Source organism: Phoxinus phoxinus, assembly GCF_949152265.1.
Source record: "Phoxinus phoxinus genome assembly, chromosome: 18".
NCBI lineage: Eukaryota > Metazoa > Chordata > Actinopteri > Cypriniformes > Leuciscidae > Phoxinus > Phoxinus phoxinus.
The window spans coordinates 31992553-32016917 of NC_136893.1; the positions used below are offsets into that span (position 1 = coordinate 31992553).

Sequence of the window (24365 nt, forward strand, 5' to 3'; positions counted from 1 at the left end):
GGACTGAGAGAAATCGTGCAAATTGCATCGGGAGACACGTCTTACAATCTACCCTCGAGAAGAACGATTATGTCGAGAATACACAGTTTGTATGACAGCGAGAGGGCGCGAAGGATGGACATTTTAGAGAAAGCAAAATATGTCGCTCTCACAGGAGATCACTGGACATCGGTGAGCAATGACTTCATCTAATATCTGGGGCCGGGCCTGGCGAGAACACATTATTATATAAAATTTGATGGTTAACCAACTTCATTTTAGTTAGCTTAGTTGTTTGAGCTCAGCTGGCTAACCTTCGTTAAAGGGATACTTCACCTCTGGAAAGATGAATGTGTATTTAAAATGGGTCATTTATGTAGAAGAAATGTGAAATTATTTTTTAATTTGGAGCCTTCTAGACTGAGAAAAGCCAGAAAATGTATTTTTGGCTTATGGGGATGAAAGACAACAACTCCCAGAATGCACTTGCTTTGCTGCCCTAGGAGGCCACGCCTACCGGTAAGAGGCCGCTGTAAACAAGGCTATGCTACTAGTGAGTCTCCGTGAGTCTGCCCGGTATTTTGATGTCGCCCAAAATGTCCAGGATTCGGCTTTTGCGTTCTACAGTCGCCATTCATCATGTTTACTGCGGCGAGCGGGACGAGACTGACGGCCGCGGGAGAACGGCGCGAGACTGACGGCCGCGGGAGAACGGCGAGCAGGACGAGACTGACGGCCGCGGGAGAACGGCGAGCAGGAATGAGACCGACGGCCACGGGAGAACGGCGCGAGACTGACGGCCGCGGGAGAACGGCGAGCAGGACGAGACTGACGGCCGCGGGAGAACGGCGAGCAGGAATGAGACCGACGGCCGCGGGAGAACGGCGAGCAGGACGAGACTGACGGCCGCGGGAGAACGGCGAGCAGGACGAGACTGACGGCCGCGGGAGAACGGCGAGCAGGAATGAGACCGACGGCCGCGGGAGAACGGCGCGAGACTGACGGCCGCGGGAGAACGGCGAGCAGGACGAGACTGACGGCCGCGGGAGAACGGCGAGCAGGAATGAGACCGACGGCCACGGGAGAACGGCGCGAGACTGACGGCCGCGGGAGAACGGCGAGCAGGACGAGACTGACGGCCGCGGGAGAACGGCGAGCAGGAATGAGACCGACGGCCGCGGGAGAACGGCGAGCAGGACGAGACTGACGGCCGCGGGAGAACGGCGAGCAGGACGAGACTGACGGCCGCGGGAGAACGGCGAGCAGGAATGAGACCGACGGCCGCGGGAGAACGGCGCGAGACTGACGGCCGCGGGAGAACGGCGAGCAGGACGAGACTGACGGCCGCGGGAGAACGGCGAGCAGGAACGAGACCAACGGCCACGGGAGAACGGCGCGAGGCCGGTGGCGTGATTACTGATGAGCGGCGCCTGTGGGACGCACCGGTCTCGTGTCTCTCACGGAGGAGCGGGAATTTTCTTAGCAATGTTAAAACGCACATCAACCGATCACTTGTTTAGCGTTCATGTAAACACTACAGTCAGATTCACCGATCGGAATGAGTTCAGTTAGATTGAAACAAAAGGTGTGCATGTAAACAATGAATGCGACTGCAGAAAGCAAAAGCCGAATCCCGCACATTTTGGACGATCTCGACGGCCGGACATGTGCGGGAAAAAGAGGATGGTAACCCCTACTACTCGGCTTTCTCCACAGAACAAGAGAAACTGTTAGCTTAGCTTCCAAATAAAAAATGGCTGACACTATATGTACATTCTGTAATGGCGCTTTTCCATTACCAGTACCAGCTCGACTCGACTCAGCTCGTCTCAGCTCGTCTCGGCTCGGCTCGCGTTTCGCTCCGTTTTCCATTGCATATAGTACTTCCACAATAGTACCTGGTGGTCGTCATAGCGACGCGACACACACCCGCTACCCACACACACACAGGACAATGGAGGAAATCGAGTGTATGCTGTTTTACATAATATTAGTAATGGGTATATCACGCAATCTCTGGCAAAACTATTTAAAAATGCCGGGGTTATTCAGGATACTCCGTCTGGCGCGTGCAATGATGGCGCAGTGAATAGTGACGATTCTCGCTGACCAATCAGCAGTCTCCCGTGTGTCACGTCACGTTTTAGTATCGCCTCAGCTCGCCTCGGCTCGCTTAGAACCTCGCCGGAGGTGATACGAAAAAAAGTACCTGGAAGCAGGTACTGGTACAACTTTTACACAGTGGAAAACCAAACAGAGGCGAGCCGAGTCGAGGTAAGGCGAGCCAAGGCGAGCTGGTACTGTGCAGTGGAAAAGCGCCATAAGTGAGATCCATAGACAGTATATAAACGGTGAGATCCCTCCCTCTATGGGCGGGCTGAAAACATGCGGAACAGCGCATTCTACTGGATAAATGATGAGCTAGTGTTTGTAGTCTTACCCTTATTCAAAGAAATTGGACTTCCTGCTTTTTATGACGCAAAATTACGATTTTTGCGTCATAAATATGGAATAAAATCACTATCAAAAATAATTGTACGTAATTTAAAACATTTGTGTGTAATTTTAATATACTCGTGCGTAATTTAAAACTATTGTATGTAATTCTGTTTTTTGTCAGAGTTGGATTCCAAAATCTACGGCCACGACAGTTTACAGATCCGCAATTCTGTGTGTTTTTTAGAGTGCAACTCTAAAATGCACGACTGTGACAGTTTACAGACACAGCGCTTGTTTTCACAACAGCTCTGTTACACACACGACATGCGAATTACGACCACGAAGTGCGGTGTGCGAAACGACTGTCAAAAATACGTCATCAAGGTCACAGGCATTACTGTCCGAGGGAAGATGAATCGATTCAATTCAATTCAATTCAAGTTTATTTGTATAGCGCTTTATACAATACATATTGTTTCAAAGCAGCTTTACAGAAAATGCATTTCAAAAATATACACACAAAATACAGTTAGTTAATCATAAAATTTAGGGCATAACATATCGCCGGCGTTGGGTCGTCTCATCACAGGCGTTGGGGCATCTGAAGTCTCCATGAGAGGCTGGATACATAACTGGAGCTGACGAACTCTATTTGAGTTATAGGGACAGGCGTCCCGAGATAACAACAAAAAAGGCAGATGGGAAATAATTAGCGTAGCTGCTGTTCATAATATGAATGCATTTGATCTGATTTAACTGTAGTATAAAAGGTATGAGATGCATCATGTGAATGCTTGGCTAAAGAGATGCGTCTTTAATCTAGTTTTAAACTGGGAGAGCGAGTCTGAGCCTCGGACAGTATCAGGAAGGCTATTCCAGAGTTTAGGAGCTAGATGTGAAAACGCCCTCCCTCCTTTAGTGGACTTAGTTATCCTAGGTACGACCAGAAGCCTCGAATTTAGCGATCTTAAAGAGCGCGATGGATTATATGGCGATAGAAGATCTCTTAAATACACAGGAGCTAAACCATTTAGGGCTTTATAGGTCAGTAACAATACTTTGTAGTTGATACGGAACTTAATAGGTAACCAGTGTAGAGATGATAAAATTGGTGTTATATGATCATATTTTCTTGACCTAGTAAGAACTCTAGCGGCTGCATTTTGGACTAACTGTAGCTTGTTTACGGAGGATGCAGGACAACCAGCTAATAGAGCATTACAGTAATCTAGTCTCGAGGTCATGAATGCATGAACTAACTTTTCTGCATCAGAAACTGATAGCATATTACGTAGCTTAGCAATGTTTCTAAGGTGGAAAAAGGCTGTTCTTGTGACATTTGAAATATGATTTTCAAAAGACAAGTTGCGGTCTAGTATAACACCCAGGTCTTTTACTGTAGAGGATAAAGTAACAGGACGTCCATCTAGATTAAGGTTGTATTGTAAGAGGTTTTGTGGGCAGTTTTTTGGACCAATCAGTAATACCTCCGTTTTATCTGAATTTAATAGAAGAAAATTACACGTCATCCAATATTTTATATCTTTAACACACTCTGTCATTTCAGATAATTTAGTGTTATCATCTGGTCGTGATGAAATATATAATTGAGTGTCATCAGCATAACAGTGGAAACTTATTCCATGTTTTCTTATAATATTACCAAGTGGCAGCATATAAATTGAGAATAGCAGAGATCCCTGCGGCACTCCATAATTTACTGACGTTATCTTTGATTTTTCCCCATTTAAATGGACAAAATGGTAACGGTCTGATAGGTACGATCTAAACCAGCTTAATGCCTGTCCCTGAACATCAGTGTAATTTTGAAGTCGATCTAAGAGTATTTTATGATCTATAGTGTCGAACGCAGCACTAAGATCGAGTAAAACTAGTATTGAGATACAGCCTTGGTCAGAAGCTAAAAGTAAATCATTTGTAATTTTAACCAGCGCAGTTTCTGTGCTATGATGTGGCCTGAATCCAGACTGAAACTTTTGCTAGGTTATTTGGATCTAATTGTGGTTTCTTAATAAGAGGTTTTATAACTGCCAGCTTGAATGTTTTTGGAACATGTCCTAAAGATAGAGACAAGTTAATAATATTGAGAAGAGGCTCTTCCACTACAGGTAACACTTCTTTCAGTAGTTTAGTGGGTATTGGATCTAATAAACATGTTGTTGGTTTAGATGCAGTAATAAGTTTATTTAGCTCTTCCTGTCCTATAGTTGTAAAGCGCTGTAGTTGTTCTTGAGGGACGATAATTGAGGCTGAATCATAAGATGCTGTCAAAGATTGTACATTTACAATTGTGTTTCTGATGCTTTCTATTTTCTCAGTGAAGAAATTCATGAAATCATTACTATTAAGATGTAACGGAATATTTTGTTCAGGTGATGTCTGTTTATTTGTTAATCTAGCCACAGTGTTAAATAAAAACCTTGGATTGTTTTGGTTATTTTCTATTAGTTTGCTGAGATGCTCAGCCCTGGCTGCTTTTAGAGCCTTTTTATAACGTGACATACTGTCTTTCCACGCGATTCTAAAGACCTCTAAATTAGTTTGTTTCCATTTGCGCTCTAAGTTACGAGTTTCTCTCTTGATAACATGCGTAGCACTGTTGTACCATGGTGCTTAGTTTTCTCTCTAACCTTTTTTAATCTAATTGGTGCAACAATTTATAATGTACTAGAGAGAATGGTGCTCATACTGCTAGTCATTTCCTCTAGCTCATCTGTTAGTTTGGGTTCACTGAGGAGCGGAGATAGATCAGGTAAGCTATTCAAGAATCTATCTATAGTAGTTGGAAGGATTGTTCTGCCTGGTCGATAACGCGGCGCAACATGGCACATTTCAGCCGTACGTAGTATGCAAGTTACCATGTAATGATCAGTGACATCATCACTTTGCGGTGTAATATCTATATCGGTTGGATCGGTTCCATATGATATAATTAAATCTAAAGTATGATTAAGACGATGAGTGGGACCACTAACGTTTTGCTTGACCCCAAAGGAGTTTAGTAGATCTGTGAACGCAGCCCCTAACGCATCATTTGTGTTATCTACGTGTATGTTGAAATCTCCAACAATTATTGCCTTATCGACATTGACCAATAGATCTGAGAGAAAATCTGCAAACTCTTTTAGGAAATCAGCGTAAGGCCCTGGCGGTCTATATACAGTAGCCAAGGCTAGAGATAATAGGGATTTCTTTCTTACATCTAGGAGCGTAACATTTAGCACAAGTACTTCAAACGAATTAAACCTGTGGCCTGTTTTCTGAGTAACATTAAGAATATCTCTATAGATTGTTGCAACACCGCCGCCACGACCAATCAGACGGGGCTCATGCTTATAGCCGTATCCTGGTGGAGTGGACTCATTAAGACCGAAATAATCATTTGGTTTAAGCCAGGTTTCAGTAAGGCAGAGTACATCGATGCTATTATCAGTGACCATTTCATTTACAATAACCGTCTTAGGTGTGAGCGATCTAATGTTTAGAAGACCTAGCTTTAGAAATTGTTTTTGTTCACTAATATTGAGATTTTCTGGTTTAATCACAATTAGATTTTTCTTAGATCCTGCAGTAGATTTATTGTTTGGCCTCACTAAACGAGGAATAGACACAGTTTCTATATAGTGTTCTACACTGGTACTTATATCAATTAATTTGGGACAGCAAAGAATGTGATTTGGACTTTGACTTACTAGTCATATGGTGTGTAACGTCTTGGAGATGTTGTCCGACAGAACAGCCGCTCCGATTCTGCTGGGGTGCAGGCCATCAGCACGGTAGAGCCTAGGTCGCTCCCAAAACAGATTCCAATTATTTACAAAGAGCAGTCTCTGTTCATTACACCATGACATTAACCATTCATTTAGTGCAAACAATCTACTGAACCTTTCTTGTCCTTGTCGGTACGTGGGAAGCGGTCCAGACACGACGATCTTTGCTTCAGGCGATGTTCTGCGTACCGTCTCGATCAGGCTCCTGTAGTCCCTCTTCAGAACCTCCGTCTGCCGCAGCCTGATGTCGTTCACCCCCGCGTGCAGCACGACAGCTCCGACGCGCTCGTCACCGTTCAGGATCTCGGGGACCTGCGCAGCGACATCGAGAACACGAGCACCAGGAAAGCAGTGAGTGCGCACCATACCTTTACCTGAGGTAGCGCGGACATGCCGGACCATGGAACTGCCGATGATCACAGCGTCGTCGCGTTCCGTCTCGCGAAGAGGGGAGAAGCGGTTCCGGGTGGAGATCTCGAAGACCGGGAGGGGCGGAGAGGTCCTTGCTCTGGTCCTGGCTCGTGTCTTCCGCTGTGGCATCATCCAGGGTCCATGGTGCTGTGTCGTTGTCGGGGTAAACGAAACCAGGGGGGCTCGGGTCCTGTGCAGAGAAATACACGGAGTAGAGGAGGCCGGAGTCGAAAAGTTACTAACCACTGACTTGTGAGCATCGGCGCGTGATGCTTCAAGCGCTGATCGTCGGTCTCGCAGCTCGGCCTGCCTCCCCAGCAGATCACGGATCTGCTTATCCACGGACTCCAGCTCCAACCGCACCGAATGCAGCTCAAACGTGTCCTCACCTGCACTCAGAGGTAGACACACATCCGATGTATTCGCCATTATGACAGATGAACAATAAATTAGCAGTGATGCTACCAATATCACTACTAATTTAGGACTGAAATCATGGATAGAACCCGTATCCTTCCAGTGATTCGAGTGTAAATAAGACGGTCGATAGGCGAGACCACGCGTGCAAATGCTAGCGGGCTAACGTTAGAGATAGTAACGGAAGTTCGGAAAGTTGGATATAACCAGCGATATCAAAGCAATCCGATTGTTTTTTTGTTTTTTTTATAGAGAGTAGTATCGGAGATATGTTCACACGCTGGAAAAGTAGAGAAAAATAGAGAAATGGAGATTCGACTGATCTCCAAACACAAACAAAGTGATTCGAGACACAAAAATGTGTAAAGAAGAAAATCAAGGATTTATGAATCAATTTGACGGAGCTCCAAACACAAACAAAGCGATTCGAACACAAACATAACTCCAAACACAAACAAAGCGATTCGAAACACAACACAAACTAACAGTTAAGCGATTCGAAACACAAACACAAACAAAGCGATTCGAACACAACACAAACTAACAGTTAAGCGATTCGAAACACAAACACAAACAAAGCGATTCGAACACAACACAAACTAACAGTTAAGCGATTCGAAACACAAACACAAACAAAGCGATTCGAACACAACACAAACTAACAGTTAAGCGATTCGAAACACAAACACAAACAAAGCGATTCGAACACAACACAAACTAAGAGTTAAGCGATTCGAAACACAAACACAAACAAAGCGATTCGAACACAACACAAACTAACAGTTAAGCGATTCGAAACACAAACACAAACAAAGCGATTCGAACACAACACAAACTAACAGTTAAGCGATTCGAAACTGTCAGGATCTGGGTTACTTCTCTGTTCTCTTTCACTCTTTTTCCACCACACACACTCATTTACACACTCATTGACACACCCATCTCTCTCACTCTCTAGCGCACACACATACACTCATGGTTTCACTCTGTCTTCACCTGTTGATCATCACAATCAGTGCTCACGCTGCTTTGCGCTCACACCTGTGTCTTGTCTTGTCTGATTACTCCGTCTACTTCTAGTGTTTGTTCTCTCTGTTCTGTGTCGGATTATTGTGTGAGTAAGGCTCTCTTATGTTTGTCAGCAAAAGGATATCTTACCATGTCTTGTCTTGTGTAGCAGCATTCGCCTTGTTGTTCCCTGTTTCCTGTTACCTGTTGTGACGAGCCACATCTGTAGATCTCAGCCCGACTGCCTTCTACAAGGACCCACCTATCTGAGAGTTTGTTCTGTTCATCCAAGTCTCTCCCGACAAAGTATCCATGTGAAGCTGTTTTCCTGGAGAGCCCCTTTGAGTTCCAGTTTTGAGCTATCTATCTAAGAGCTGATTTTTGTTGGACATTAAAGACTTTGCATTGATTTACCTTTGCTTTTGGATCCTTTTGTATTTGACCTGACAGAAACACAAACACAAACAAAGCGATTCGAACACAACACAAACTAACAGTTAAGCTATTCGAAACACAACACAACAAAGCGATTCGAAACACAGCACAAACTAACAGTTAAGCGATTCGAAACACAACACAAACAAGCGATTCGAAACACAGATACAAACTTCAAACACAAACAAGCGATTCGAAGCACAAGCACAAACTCCAACACAAACAGAGCGATTTCAGTGATTCGAGTGTAAATAAGACGGTCGATAGGCGAGGCCACGCGTGCAATGCTAGCGGGCTATCGTTAGAGATAGTAACGGAAGTTCGGAAAGTTGGATATAACTAGCGATATCAAAGCAATCCGATTGTTTTTTATAGAGAGTAGTATCGGAGATATGTTCACACGCTGGAAAAATAGAAAATGCTCGTTTCTAAATGAGTGTAAAGAACAAAATCAACGATTTATGAATCAAGTCGACGGAGCTTCAAACACAGCGCTCACTCGCGACGCATGCGCAGTTCTGCCGATTCAACGAAGTGCGGATGCGCCTCACCAACGTTCTAAACCACTGGCGCTAAAATCATGGCGGATCAGCAGCCAAGCGCTCACTCCTCGTCTCAGGTAAGGTAATTATTATTTTTTAACCTGACATGTTTAATCAGTGGTCATCAAACTTGTTCCTGGTGGTCGGAGCTAAACTCTACAGGACACCAGCCCTCCAGGACCGAATTTGACGACCCCTGTGTTTAAGGGTTAGTTATCACTAATAACAGAGAAGAGCAATATTAAATATATATATATAAATAAATATAGCTGCAAGCAGCGATTACGGGCCCAAGCCGGTGGCACCGCCACCCTGGTGCCTTTAGTTACACTAAAGGCACCGGGCTGGCGCTGCCACCGGCTTGGGCCCTCCATCGCTGCTTGCAGCTATATTTATTTATATATATATATATATATATATATAAAAAGCCGCCACCCCGTTGCCTTTCGGGTTCCTGTGCACGACGGGCAATAACGTAACCCCGCTTTGACTGTCGAGAAGAAGTCTGCTTTAGAGCTTGCATCAGTGTGAGTCTTTCTGCTCCCCTCCAAACACACACAGAAAAGGGGGGGGGCTGTCTGTGTGTGTGCCCTCCCTCCCTCCCCACACACACACACACACACACACACACACACACACACACAGAGAATGGCAGGGGGAACTCTGTCAGAGAGAGACAAAACCACATTCAAACCAAAATATCTGACTTCCTGTTGGTCGGAGCTAATGACTGTAAATGAGAAAGTTGTCCGGATCGATAAGCACAATTTACATACCGAGTTTTGTGACTGTAGGTAAAAATAACTCACCCACTTTAGTCAAAAGTATCTTGAAAGTAACACACTTCCTGCTGCCAGTTGGTGGCGCTATAACTTTGACTCACAATAGTCACATCCATGTGATCGCCCTCTTACAACAAACACACTGCTGAAGTTTCATCAAGATCAATAAATGTATGAAGACGTTATAACACATTGTGTTTTTCTTTTCTCGCCATAACTTCGTTTCCTCGCCACGGCCAAACCGTTCGAGATATCAAAAATCCGTCCGCAATTTACCGTCCTCAATGTCTTGACTTCATGCTGACCGAGTTTGGTGGCGATAGGATAATTTTTCTTGGACGAGTATATCAAATTCCAGGGGCATGCATTTTCATACAGCCCATAATAGCCGACTTCCTGTTGGACTGGCGTAAAACTTAGAGCACGAAAGTTGTTCGGCCCGATTAAATCTATATGTGTACCGAGTTTCATATTATTACATGCAAACGTGTTTGATATATGGACCAAGTTTTTCGGACCACGTTCAAGGGGGCGCTGTTGAGCTCCCCTGCCACGCCCGGGTACCAGCTTCAGCCCAGCCCTGATGGCCGCAGGTTCTGACCTGTGTGCAAAGTTTCAAGAGTTTTCGAGCACGTTAAGGGCCCCAAAAGTGCCAGAGAAGTCCCACACAGCAGAGAAAGGGTTAAAATAAAGCCCCCCTCCTCTCTCACACACACAGACACTGAGAGAGACTGGCAAAATTCCCATCAAATCACATTCAAACCAAAATATCTGACTTCCTGTTGGTCGGAGCTAATGACTGTAAATTAGAAAGTTGTCCGGCTCGGGGAGATAAATATAGATACCGATTTTTGTTACTGTAGGTAAAACTAATACCCCATTTTTGACTAAAGGTGGCGCTACTGAGCCCCTCCACCGCGCCCGTTTCTGAAACTTCACACATACCTAGTACCTAATAAATCTGATATGCATGTTGAGTTTCATGCAATTTGAAGCATGTTAAGAGCCTCAAATGCACCCAAAAAGAATATAACAGTTTAAAGCGTTGCCATGGCAACAGTATTTAAGATATCAATAATTCTTTCACAGGTCTACATCTGCCGTGTGTTTACATTATACACATAAAGTTTGAAGCAAATCGGGTAAAAATAAGAGGGTGAATTCAAAGCATTTTGAAAGTGACACACTTCCTGCTGCCAGTTGGTGGCGCTATAACTTTGACTCACAATAGTCACATCCATGTGATCGGCCTCTTACAACGAACACACTGCTGAAGTTTCATCAAGATCAATTAATGTATGAGGATGTTATAACACACTTCCTGTTTCCAATATTCGCCATAAATTCGTTTCCTCGCCACGGCCAAACCGTTCGAGATATCAAAAAAACCCTCGCAATTTTTCATCCTCCATGTCTTGACTTCATGCACACCGAGTTTCGTGGTGATTGGTTGAATCGTCTAGGAGGAGTATTTTAAATTCCATTGCATGTGTTTTTTAAACTACGCCAAATAGCCGACTTCCTGTTGGGCTTGGGTAAAAAGTCAGAGCACGAAGGATATATGAACCGATGAGATCTATAAGTGTACCGAGTTTCATATTATTACACGCAAGCGTGTTTGATTTATGGACCAAGTTTTCGGACCGCGTTCCAGGGGGCGCTGTCGAGCCCCCCTGCCACGCCCGGGTCCCAGCTTCAGTCCGGCTCTAATGGCCGCGGGTTCTGACATTTGTGCAAAGTTTCAAGAGTTTTTGAGCACGTTAAGGCCCCCAAAAGTGCCCAAAAGGTAGTAATATAATAATAAATATATATATATATATATATATATATATAAATAAATATAGCTGCAAGCAGCGATTACGGGCCCAAGCCGGTGGCACCGCCACCCTGGTGCCTTTAGTTACACTAAAGGCACCGGGCTGGCGCTGCCACCGGCTTGGGCCCTCCATCGCTGCTTGCAGCTATATTTATTTATAAGGCACCAGGGTGGCGGTGCCACCGGCTTGGGCCCTCCATCGCTGCTTGCAGCTATATTTATTATATATATATATATATATATATATATATATATATATATATATATATATATAAAAAGCCGCCACCCCGTTGCCTTTCGGGTTCCTGTGCACGACGGGCAATAACGTAACCCCGCTTTGACTGTCGAGAAAGAAGTCTGCTTTAGAGCTTGTATCAGTGTGAGTCTTTCTGCTCCCCTCCAAACACACACAGAAAAGGGGGGGGACTCACATTAGTTACATCCATGTGATCGCTCTCTTACAACAAACACGCTACTGAAGTTTCATCAAGATCAATAAATGTATTAAGACGTTATAACAGATCGTGTTTCTCTTTTCTCGCCATAATTTAGTTTCCTCGCCACGGCCAAACTGTTCGAGATATCAAAAATCCGTCAGCAATTTAGTATCCTCAATGTCTTGTCGTCAGGCTGACCGAGTTTGGTTGCGATTGGATGAATTTTCTAGAAAGAGTGTTTCAAATTCCAGGGGCATGCGTTTTCATACCACCCACAATAGCCGACTTCCTGTTGGGCTGGCGTAAAACTTAGAGCACGAAAGTTGTTCGGCCCGATGAGATCTAAATGTGTACCGAGTTTCATATTATTACATGCAAGCGTGTTTGATATACGGACAAGTGTTTGAATCCCATTCCAGGGGGCGCTGTCGAGCCCCCCTGCCACGCCCGGTTACCAGCTTCAGCCCGGCCCTGATGGCCGCGGGTTCTGACCTGTGTGCAAAATTTCAAGAGTTTTCGAGCACGTTAAGGGCCCCAAAAGTGCCCGAGATTTTGCACACAGCAGAGAAAGGGTTAAACTAAACTAGCCCCCCTCCTCACACACACACACACACACACACACACACACACATACACAGATCCCCCCTCCCCTCCCCACCCCACACAGACAGACACACACACACAGAATGGCAGAGAGACAGAGAGAGACAGAATTCACATTCAAACCACAATATCTGACTTTCTGTTGGTCGGAGCTAATGACTGTAAATTAGAAAGTTGTTCGGCTTGATAAGATCAATATACACGCTGAGTTTTGTAACTGTAGGTAAAACTATAACTAAGTTATAACACACTTTATGCATCCTTTTTTAATCATAAATTCGTTTCCTCGCCACGGCCAAACCGTTCGAGATATCAAAAATCCGTCCGCAATTTAGCATCCTCCATGTCTTGACTTCATGCACACCGAGTTTCGTGGTCATCGGATGAATTCTCTGGGAGAAGTGTTTCAAATGCCAGAACATGCGTTTCCATACAGCCCATAATAGCCGACTTCCTGTTGGACTGGCGTAAAACTTAGAGCACGAAAGTTGTTCGGCCCGATGAGATCTATATGTGTATCGAGTTTCATATTATTACATGCAAGCGTGTTTGATATATGGACATGTTTTTGAATCCCATTCCAGGGGGCGCTGCCGAGCCCCCCTGCCACGCCCGGGTACCAGCTTCAGTCGGGCCCTGATGGCCGCGGGTTCTGACCTGTGTGCAAAGTTTCAAGAGTTTTTGAGCACGTTAAGGGCCCCAAAAGTGCCCGAGAAGTCCCACACAGCAGAGAAAGGGTTAAAATAAAGCCCCCCTCCTCTCTCACACACACAGACACTGAGAGAGACTGGCAAAATTCCCATTAAATCACATTCAAACCAAAATATCTGACTTCCTGTTGGTCGGAGCTAATGACTGTCAATTAGAAAGTTGTCCGGATCGGGGAGATAAATATAGATACCGATTTTTGTTACTGTAGGTAAAACTAATACCCCATTTTTGACTAAAGGTGGCGCTACTGAGCCCCTTACCACGCCCGTTTCTGAAACTGTGCACAAGTGTACTAGGCAATAAATGTAAAGTGTCTGTCGAGTTTCATGCAATTTGAAGTATGCTAAGAGTCTCAAAAACTTTAAAAAAGAATATTAAAGTTTGATGCGTTGCCATGGCGACAGTATTAAAGATATCAATAATCCTTTCACAGGTCTACATCTGCCGTGTGTTTACATTATACAGATGAAGTTTGAAGCAAATCGGTAAAAATAAGAGGGTGATTTCAAAGCATTTTGAAAGTGACACACTTCCTGCTGCCAGTTGGTGGCGCTTTGATTGTCCAGAAGAAGTCTGCTTTAGAGCTTGCATCAGTGTGGGTTCTGCAAAAGTGCGCATCGAGGGCACATATCAACCACAAAGTATGCGTGAGCACCCTTCTGAAACCTAAAATGAAAAATTAGACACCCTACAGTCTCATGGACTTAACGGACACATGAAATCAGCAGCCATTGTAAGTACACAACACCAAAAATTCATATGAAGTGTGGTATATATATATATATATTACCTTTTTTAAGGGACAAGACAAAGAATTTGACTTGCCTGACCTGATTAGAACAGTGAAAAAAATAAAAAATAAAAATAATCACTAAAACGAGAATTGTTCTGATTTTATTATGATACTCAAAATATTCCACAACAAATCCTTTAAATGTATTGATATTCAGAACAGAACAAGAATTAAAAAAATAACAATAAAATATAATTTATTTATTTCGATTTTGTATTTTTATTTAATGACTATTATTTATTTAGAGCAGGTACAGCTAGTGTGCGATGCTTTTGCTATTTCAGAGGAAAAAAACACATTTTATTTAAAAAATGCTTTTCAATTAAATCAGATGTTCAAGCTTTGTTTTCGTTTTATTATTTTGTTTGTTTTAAACTTTGTTCAATTTATATTGTTAATCATTTGACACTAACCAAATGCATAAAGTATCATTTTAACTTTTAAAAAACTATTAACATTTGTTCATAGTACATTGTCTGTCTTTTGTTAATAGGACAAAACATTGTTATTATATTTTATAATATTTTATATATATATATATATATATATATATATATATATATATATATTAAATAAACATTTGTAATGAAATCGTTCAAAAAAAAAATATCAGCATTGTTTTAAACTTTGAAACACAGAAGTAGCGCAATGTCTGGCCACGCCCACTTCTGGCATCAGACTTTTAGGCTGGCGCTGTCGTGATCACACTGATATGACGTATGGTTCTGGGGTTCTGCAGTTGGTTACTATTGGGGCTCCCGCGCCGCCTCCTTTTCACAACCTGAGGGAACCGTCTCCGGAATATTAACCTCACTCCCAGAAGTCCAATTCCCATCATTCATGCCTCTTACCTGGGACTGATTGCACGCACGCACACGCACACACACACACACACACACACACACACACACACACACACCCGCGCACACACGCACACGTACACTGTTTAAAAACAAGAAATATTTATCCAACCTCGTTTAAAACAGTCTGTCGGTGCCATCTTTTGGACATTCATCATATTGCATTGGTTTTAATTTCTAGTCCTCAAACAGAGCAGTAGCCTAATCCGTTTATTTTTAAGTTATTGATTAAAAAAGAAACATCAAATGCATTTTTAGTCATAGTATTATTTTATACAGAAATACATTATTTGTAATTCAGATGAGAATAATTTTAAGGAAAACAAATATATTGATCTGAAATATAGCACGTGTTTTTGTAAAATAAATTCAAGCAATAGTCTACCCGCCCCCGAAATGGCGCTAATTTTAAAATTAAACTAAAAAAGCTCACGGCTGCACAGGCATTCATAACGGTGCGCGTCCAACGCGAGGAGTGAGCAGAACAGAGCGAACGTTTTTTAGTTAATTTCTACTTTCATAGGAATTCATTCGAGCGCACTGCGAGCGCCACCATAATCATACTTACTTTCACTTTTATATTAGCGATTTAAAAGCCCTCGCTGGTGTCACACGTTGGTTAACCGGTGGGAAAAATATACAGATATTCAAATATACAGATATATTAAATATATCATCGCGCTCCACCGTCGATTTGATGTGTGTGTGTGTGTTAAAATAATTTAGTTCAGTTAGAGAACGGGCACTAACCTACAATTAAAACCCGAACGTGTCCGCTTAATAAATCGTGAGCTGAATGAGAGTCGCAGCAAAGATCAGCACAAGGAGTCCAATTTCATTAATCATGGGTGGACAGCTGACTGAAAAGATGATGACGGAATATTGAACACGCAATTCAAGCAATCCCACCCCCGAAATGGCGCTATGTTTAAAATGAAACTAAATGCTCACGGCTACACGGGTAATAACGCGTTCACGGCGAGGAACGAGCAGAACCATTTTTTTACAGTCTATGAGCAGAACAGAGTGAATGTGTTTTAGTTCATTCCTACTGGACGTCCAGTAGGCTACTACTTTGGCTTTTAAGTTAGCGATTTAAAAGCCCCCGCTTTAATCACACATCCATTAACCCGTAGGAAAATATTCTCACAGTCACTAATATATTTATATATAAATACAATATACAATGGGCCTACCTGATTTCGAACACAAGAGGGCAGTATTGCCCTATGTATGACTTATTTTTTTACTAAATAGCGCATTCTGGCTGTTTTTTAACTTATACATAATTCTTAAATTGAAAAAAAGAACAAAATGGGTTTAGTTCTGATATTTGTATACTTTTATATAGAAATAAATGGTGTATAATAAAAATTTTAGAAGATATGAGGCTTTTAGTGTTTCCTTTCTGGACATTACTTTAATCCCTCGCCACAGCAAAACCGTTTGAGATATTTAATATCCGTTCATAATTTAGCATCTTTAATGTATTTTCATCATGTTGAAAAAGTTTGGTGTGAATAAAATCAACCACCGCTAAAAACTCGGAGTCTAAAATATATCAATATATCACATTCAAACCAAAATATCTGACTTCCTGTTGGTCGGAGCTAATGACTGTAAATTAGAAAGTTGTCCGGCTCGAAGAGAAGAATATACGTACCGAGTTTGGTTACTGTAGATAAAACTAATACCCCATTTTTGACTAAAGGTGGCGCTACTGAGCCCCTTACCACGCCCGTTTCTGAAACTTCGCACATGTCTATTACACAATAAATGTGATATGCATGTTGAGTTTCATGCAATTTGAAGCATGTTAAGAGCCTCAAATGCATCCAAAAAGAATATAAAAGTTTAAAGCGTTGCCATGGCGACAGTATTAAAGATATCAATAATCCTTTCACAGGTCTACATCTGTCGTGTGTTTACATTATACAGATGAAGTTTGAAGCAAATCGGGTAAAAATAAGAGGGTGAATTCAAAGCATTTTGAAAGTGACACACTTCCTGCTGCCAGTTGGTGGCGCTATAACTTTGACTCACAATAGTCACATCCATGTGATCGGCCTCTTACAACGAACACACTGCTGAAGTTTCATCCAGATCAATTAATGTATGAGGATGTTATAACACACTTCCTGTTTCCAATATTCGCCATAAATTCGTTTCCTCGCCACGGCCAAACCGTTCGAGATATCAAAAATCCCCTCGCAATTTATCATCCTCCATGTCTTGACTTCATGCACACCGAGTTTCGTGGTCATCCGATGAATTCTCTAGGACAAGTGTTTCAAATGCCAGAACATGCGTTTCCATACAGCCCATAATAACCGACTTCCTGTTGGACTGGCGTAAAACTTAGAGCACGAAAGTTGTTCGGCCCGATGAGATCTATACGTGTACCGAGTTTCATATTATTACATGCAAGCGTGTTTGAGATATGGACATGTTTTTGAATCCCATTCCAGGGGGCGCTGTCGAGCCCCCCTGCCACGCCCGGGTCCCAGCTTCAGTCGGGCCCTAATGGCCGCGGGTTCTGACATTTGTGCAAAGTTTCAAGAGTTTTTGAGCACGTTAAGGCCCCCAAAAGTGCCCAAAAGGTAGTAATATAATAATAATAAAGAAGAAGAATAAATAATAATCCCATGGAAAACAATAGGGCCTTCGCCTTTTCAAGGCTTGGGCCCTAAATATATATATATATATATATATATATATAAATAAATATAGCTGCAAGCAGCGATTACGGGCCCAAGCCGGTGGCACCGCCACCCTGGTGCCTTTAGTTACACTAAAGGCACCGGGCTGGCGCTGCCACCGGCTTGGGCCCTCCATCGCTGCTTGCAGCTATATTTATTTATATATATATATATATATATATATATATATATATATATATATATATATATATATATATAAAAAGCCGCCACCCCGTTGCCTTTCGGGTTCCTGTGCACGACGGGCAATAACGTAACCCCGCTTTGACTGTCGAGAAGAAGTCTGCTTTAGAGCTTGCATCAGTGTGAGTCTTTCTGCTCCCCTCCAAACACACACAGAAAAGGGGGGGGGCTGTCTGTGTGTGTGCCCTCCCTCCCTCCCCACACACACACACACACACACACACACACACACAGAGAATGGCAGGGGGAACTCTGTCAGAGAGAGACAAAACCACATTCAAACCAAAATATCTGACTTCCTGTTGGTCGGAGCTAATGACTGTAAATGAGAAAGTTGTCCGGATCGATAAGCACAATTTACATACCGAGTTTTGTGACTGTAGGTAAAAATAACCCACCCACTTTAGTCAAAAGTATCTTGAAAGTAACACACTTCCTGCTGCCAGTTGGTGGCGCTATAACTTTGACTCACAATAGTCACATCCATGTGATCTCCCTCTTACAACAAACACACTGCTGAAGTTTCATCAAGATCAATAAATGTATGAAGACGTTATAACACATTGTGTTTTTCTTTTCTCGCCATAACTTCGTTTCCTCGCCACGGCCAAACCGTTCGAGATATCAAAAATCCGTCCGCAATTTACCGTCCTCAATGTCTTGACTTCATGCTGACCGAGTTTGGTGGCGATAGGATAATTTTTCTTGGACGAGTATATCAAATTCCAGGGGCATGCATTTTCATACAGCCCATAATAGCCGACTTCCTGTTGGACTGGCGTAAAACTTAGAGCACGAAAGTTGTTCGGCCCGATTAAATCTATATGTGTACCGAGTTTCATATTATTACATGCAAACGTGTTTGATATATGGACCAAGTTTTTCGGACCACGTTCAAGGGGGCGCTGTTGAGCTCCCCTGCCACGCCCGGGTACCAGCTTCAGCCCAGCCCTGATGGCCGCAGGTTCTGACCTGTGTGCAAAGTTTCAAGAGTTTTCGAGCACGTTAAGGGCCCCAAAAGTGCCCGAGAAGTCCCACACAGCAGAGAAAGGGTTAAAATAAAGCCCCCCTCCTCTCTCACACACACAGACACTGAGAGAGACTGGCAAAATTCCCATCAAATCACATTCAAACCAAAATATCTGACTTCCTGTTGGTCGGAACTAATGACTGTAAATTAGAAAGTTGTCCGGCTCGGGGAGATAAATATAGATACCGATTTTTGTTACTGTAGGTAAAACTAATACCCCATTTTTGACTAAAGGTGGCGCTACTGAGCCCCTCCACCGCGCCCGTTTCTGAAACTTCACACATACCTAGTACCTAATAAATCTGATATGCATGTTGAGTTTCATGCAATTTGAAGCATGATAAGAGCCTCAAATGCACCCAAAAAGAATATAACAGTTTAAAGCGTTGCCATGGCAACAGTATTTAAGATATCAATAATTCTTTCACAGGTCTACATCTGCCGTGTGTTTACATTATACACATAAAGTTTGAAGCAAATCGGGTAAAAATAAGAGGGTGAATTCAAAGCATTTTGAAAGTGACACACTTCCTGCTGCCAGTTGGTGGCGCTATAACTTTGACTCACAATAGTCACATCCATGTGATCGGCCTCTTACAGCGAACACACTGCTGAAGTTTCATCAAGATCAATTAATGTATGAGGATGTTATAACACACTTCCTGTTTCCAATATTCGCCATAAATTCGTTTCCTTGCCACGGCCAAACCGTTCGAGATATCAAAAATCCCCTCGCAATTTTTCATCCTCCATGTCTTGACTTCATGCACACCGAGTTTCGTGGTGATTGGTTGAATCGTCTAGGAGGAGTATTTTAAATTCCATTGCATGTGTTTTTTAAACTACGCCAAATAGCCGACTTCCTGTTGGGCTGGGGTAAAAAGTCAGAGCACGAAGGATATATGAACCGATGAGATCTATAAGTGTACCGAGTTTCATATTATTACACGCAAGCGTGTTTGATTTATGGACCAAGTTTTCGGACCGCGTTCCAGGGGGCGCTGTCGAGCCCCCCTGCCACGCCCGGGTCCCAGCTTCAGTCCGGCTCTAATGGCCGCGGGTTCTGACATTTGTGCAAAGTTTCAAGAGTTTTTGAGCACGTTAAGGCCCCCAAAAGTGCCCAAAAGGTAGTAATATAATAATAATAAATAATAAATTATATATATATATATATATATATATATATATATATATAAATATAGCTGCAAGCAGCGATTACGGGCCCAAGCCGGTGGCACCGCCACCCTGGTGCCTTTAGTTACACTAAAGGCACCGGGGTGGCGGTGCCCCCGGCTTGGGCCCTCCATCGCTGCTTGCAGCTATATTTATATATATATATATATATATATATATATATATAAAGCCGCCACCCCGTTGCCTTTCGGGTTCCTGTGCACGACGGGCAATAACGTAACCCGCTTTGACTGTCGAGAGGGCAATATAGCCCTATGTATCACTCGATTTTATTTAACCAAATGTTTTTTTTAAAAAATATGTTATTTATCTGATTCATCCAACCCTATACTGCACTCTTTTACTAATACTATATTATATTTCATCGTTTTCATGTCTTGCCCTCAAACATATCTGTTTAATCTGCTTATTTTTAAGTTACACATAATACATTGATTGAAAAAGAAACTCAAACTTTTTGTTTATGGTAATATTATTTGATACAGAAAGAAATAAGTGAGACTGTGGGAGTGAGGGGAGGGTAATGACAGCCAAAGGGAGACAGAGACAGATAACTTTTGAAACTAAAAAAATATCTGACTTCCTGTTGGTCGGAGCTAATGACTATAAATCAGAAAGTTGTCCGGCTCGATGTGCACAATATACATACCAAGTTTTGTGACTGTAGGTAAAACTAACCCCCCCACTTTTGTCAAAAGTAACACACTTCCTGCTGCCAGTTGGTGGCGCTATAACTTTGACTCACATTAGTTACATCCATGTGATCGCTCTCTTACAACAAACACGCTACTGAAGTTTCATCAAGATCAATTAATGTATGAAGACGTTATAACACATCGTGTTTCTCTTTTCTCGCCATAATTTCGTTTCCTCGCCACAGCCAAACTGTTCAAGATATCAAAAGTCCGTCAGCAATTTAGTATCCTCAATGTCTTGACGTCATGCTGACCGAGTTTGGTTGCGATTGGATGAATTTTCTAGAAAGAGTGTTTCAAATTCCAGGGGCATGCGTTTTCATACCACCCACAATAGCCGACTTCCTGTTGGGCTGGCGTAAAACTTAGAGCACGAAAGTTGTTCGGCCCGATGAGATCTAAATGTGTACCGAGTTTCATATTATTACATGCAAGCGTGTTTGATATACGGACAAGTGTTTGAATCCCATTCCAGGGGGCGCTGTCGAGCCCCCCTGCCACACCCGGGTACCAGCTTCAGCCCGGCCGTGGGTTCTAACCTGTGTGCAAAATTTCAAGAGTTTTCGAGCACGTTAAGGGCCCCAAAAGTGCCCGAGATTTTGCACACAGCAGAGAAAGGGTTAAACTAAACTAGCCCCCCTCCTCACACACACACACATACATAGATCCCCCCTCCCCTCCCCACCCCACACAGACAGACACACACACACACACAGAATAGCAGAGAGACAGAGAGAGACACAATTCACATTCAAACCACAATATCTGACTTTCTGTTGGTCGGAGCTAATGACTGTAAATTAGAAAGTTGTTCGGCTTGATAATATCAATATACACGCTGAGTTTTGTAACTGTAGGTAAAACTATAACTAAGTTATAACACACTTTATGCATCCTTTTTTAATCATAAATTCGTTTCCTCGCCACGGCCAAACCGTTCGAGATATCAAAAATCCGTCCGCAATTTAGCATCCTCCATGTCTTGACTTCATGCACACCGAGTTTCGTGGTCATCGGATGAATTCTCTGGGAGAAGTGTTTCAAATGCCAGAACATGCGTTTCCATACAGCCCATAATAGCCGACTTCCTGTTGGACTGGCGTAAAACTTAGAGCACGAAAGTTGTTCGGCCCGATGAGATCTATATGTGTACCGAGTATCATATTATTACATTCAAGCGTGTTTGATATATGGACATGTTTTTGAATCCCATTCCAGGGGGCGCTGCCGAGCCCCCCTACCACGCCCGGGTCCCAGCTTCAGTCGGGCCCTAATGGCCGCGGGTTCTGACATTTGTGCAAAGTTTCAAGAGTTTTTGAGCACGTTAAGGCCCCTAAAAGTGCCCAAAAGGTAGTAAAATAATAATAATAATAAAGAATAATAATAATAATAATAATAATAATAAATAATAATCCGAAGGAAAACAATAGGGCCTTCGCCTTTTCAAGGCTTGGGCCCTAAATATAGCTGCAAGCAGCGATTACGGGCCCAAGCCGGTGGCACCGCCACCCTGGTGCCTTTAGTTTCACTAAAGGCACCGGGCTGGCGCTGCCACCGGCTTGGGCCCTCCATCGCTGCTTGCAGCTATATTTATTTATATATATATATATATATATATATATATATATATATATATTGTTACGCTTCCAAAGAGTCAGCGCAAAATAAGGAGAGAACGAATACGTTTACATTACTAACATCTGCACTTTATTTCACATTATTCTTTTAATTAAGCCGTCGGTCGGTCGGCCATTCCCCGCTAGTTGTATCGATGCGAAACCGTCAGGAACAGCCGCGCCGAGCCCGAGCAGAAGACACCCCGCCAACCACAACCCGACAGCTTTTGTAGGGATGAAGAAACTGCGCACTGGTGTTCCCCATCACGCCGCAATCAGCTGCAGTCACCTGCAGACAATCAACCACAACACACATCCACACACACACAAAACAAGGAAGGACCGACAGGGACGTCACACCTTCCCCCATAAAAAAACTCGAATTATAAGGCACACCCCGCAGGAACCTCCATGTATCCAAGCATAATGAGGTCACTCTGACCCAGCGTCAGAGCCCATCTCCTTAGCCACCGTGCCAACACTATTCCCCGACCTGGAAAAGAAAAGCATGATAACACAAGAGTTACTGTATTACTCCGTCTTTATTAAGACACAGGTGCCCGGGACAATGCATCCGCCAAAACATTTTCAGTTCCCTTTATATGGCGGATCTCCAAATTATAAGGTTGTAGAAATAATGACCAGCGCATCAACCTCTGATTAGGATTTTGAAGGGTCGCCAAAAACGTAAGGGGATTATGATCACAATAAATCACAACTGACGTACCACCCCCTCCCACATAAACGTCAAAATGCTGAAGTGCCCAAACCAGCGCCAATGCCTCTTTTTCAATAACTGAATAATTCAGCTGATATGACAAGAACTTCCTCGAAAAGAAACATACTGGGCGTTCGACTCCCTCATCATCATCCTGTAAAAGGACAGCTCCCGCTCCTACCTTGCTAGCATCTACATGCATCTTAAACGATCTATCCCACTGAGGAGCGGCAAGGACTGGAGCACTAGTAAGAAGTGCTTTGACATTCTCAAAAACATTTTGACATATTGAACTCCACACAAATGTACGTGACGCCTTCAACAGATCAGTCAATGGAGCAACAATATCTGAAAAATTCCTGCAAAAATTTCGATAGTACCCCACCATACCTAAGAAACGCATCAACTCCCGCTTCGTACAGGGCGAAGGATACTTATTGATGGCCTCAATTTTTGCATCTACTGGACGAACAACGCCATGACCAACGACCTTGCCAAGATATGTCACCGTGGCCTGAGCGAACTCACACTTCGCTAAGTTTACAGTGAGCCGAGCCTCTTTCAAACGGTTGAACAAAGCCTGAATTCGGAGTAAATGTTCCTCCCATGAATCACTATACACAACTAAATCGTCCAAGTAAACCGCACACCCCTCAAGCCCAGCTACCACCCGATTCATTAACCGTTGAAATGTGGCCGGGGCATTTCGCAGACCGAAACTCATAACATTATAGGAATATGCCCCATCTGGAGTAATAAAGGAAGCAATCTCTCGAGCACGTTCGGTCAACGGGACCTGCCAATATCCTTTTAACAAGTCAAACTTGCTAAGATATTTCGCTGTACCCACCCGATCCACGCAATCCTCAATACGTGGGAGCGGAAACGAATCTGGTTTAGTAATCGCATTTAATTTTCTATAGTCCGTACAGAATCTAGATGTCCCATCCTTTTTCCTTACTAACAAACAAGGTGATGACCAACTTGAAAGTGATGGAACGGCTAGATTATTATCAATCAAATACTCCACCTCCAACTCCAGTTGTTTCCTTTTCTCCCACGGTACTCTATAAAAGCGCTGACGTATCGGAGGGGAATCACCCACATCAATATCATGCTGTACTACATGCGTCTGCGAAGGGACATCGGAAAACAAGGCCGAATACTCCCGAATTAACTTACTCAACT

The 24365-nt window shown here is 43.1% G+C and overlaps 1 protein-coding gene across 1 annotated transcript in view; it reads left to right on the forward strand.

Annotated features, from left to right (window-relative positions):
- The first annotated feature begins 8633 nt into the window (after positions 1 to 8633).
- LOC306985427 (uncharacterized protein) overlaps positions 8634 to 24365 on the forward strand; it is a 31099-nt gene continuing 15367 nt past the window's right edge. The window contains exon 1 of the mRNA XM_079587671.1: positions 8634 to 9099. Within this exon, the coding sequence (XP_079443797.1) occupies positions 9061 to 9099 (39 nt within the window). The 5' untranslated portion in view covers positions 8634 to 9060. The remainder of the gene's footprint in view (positions 9100 to 24365) is intronic.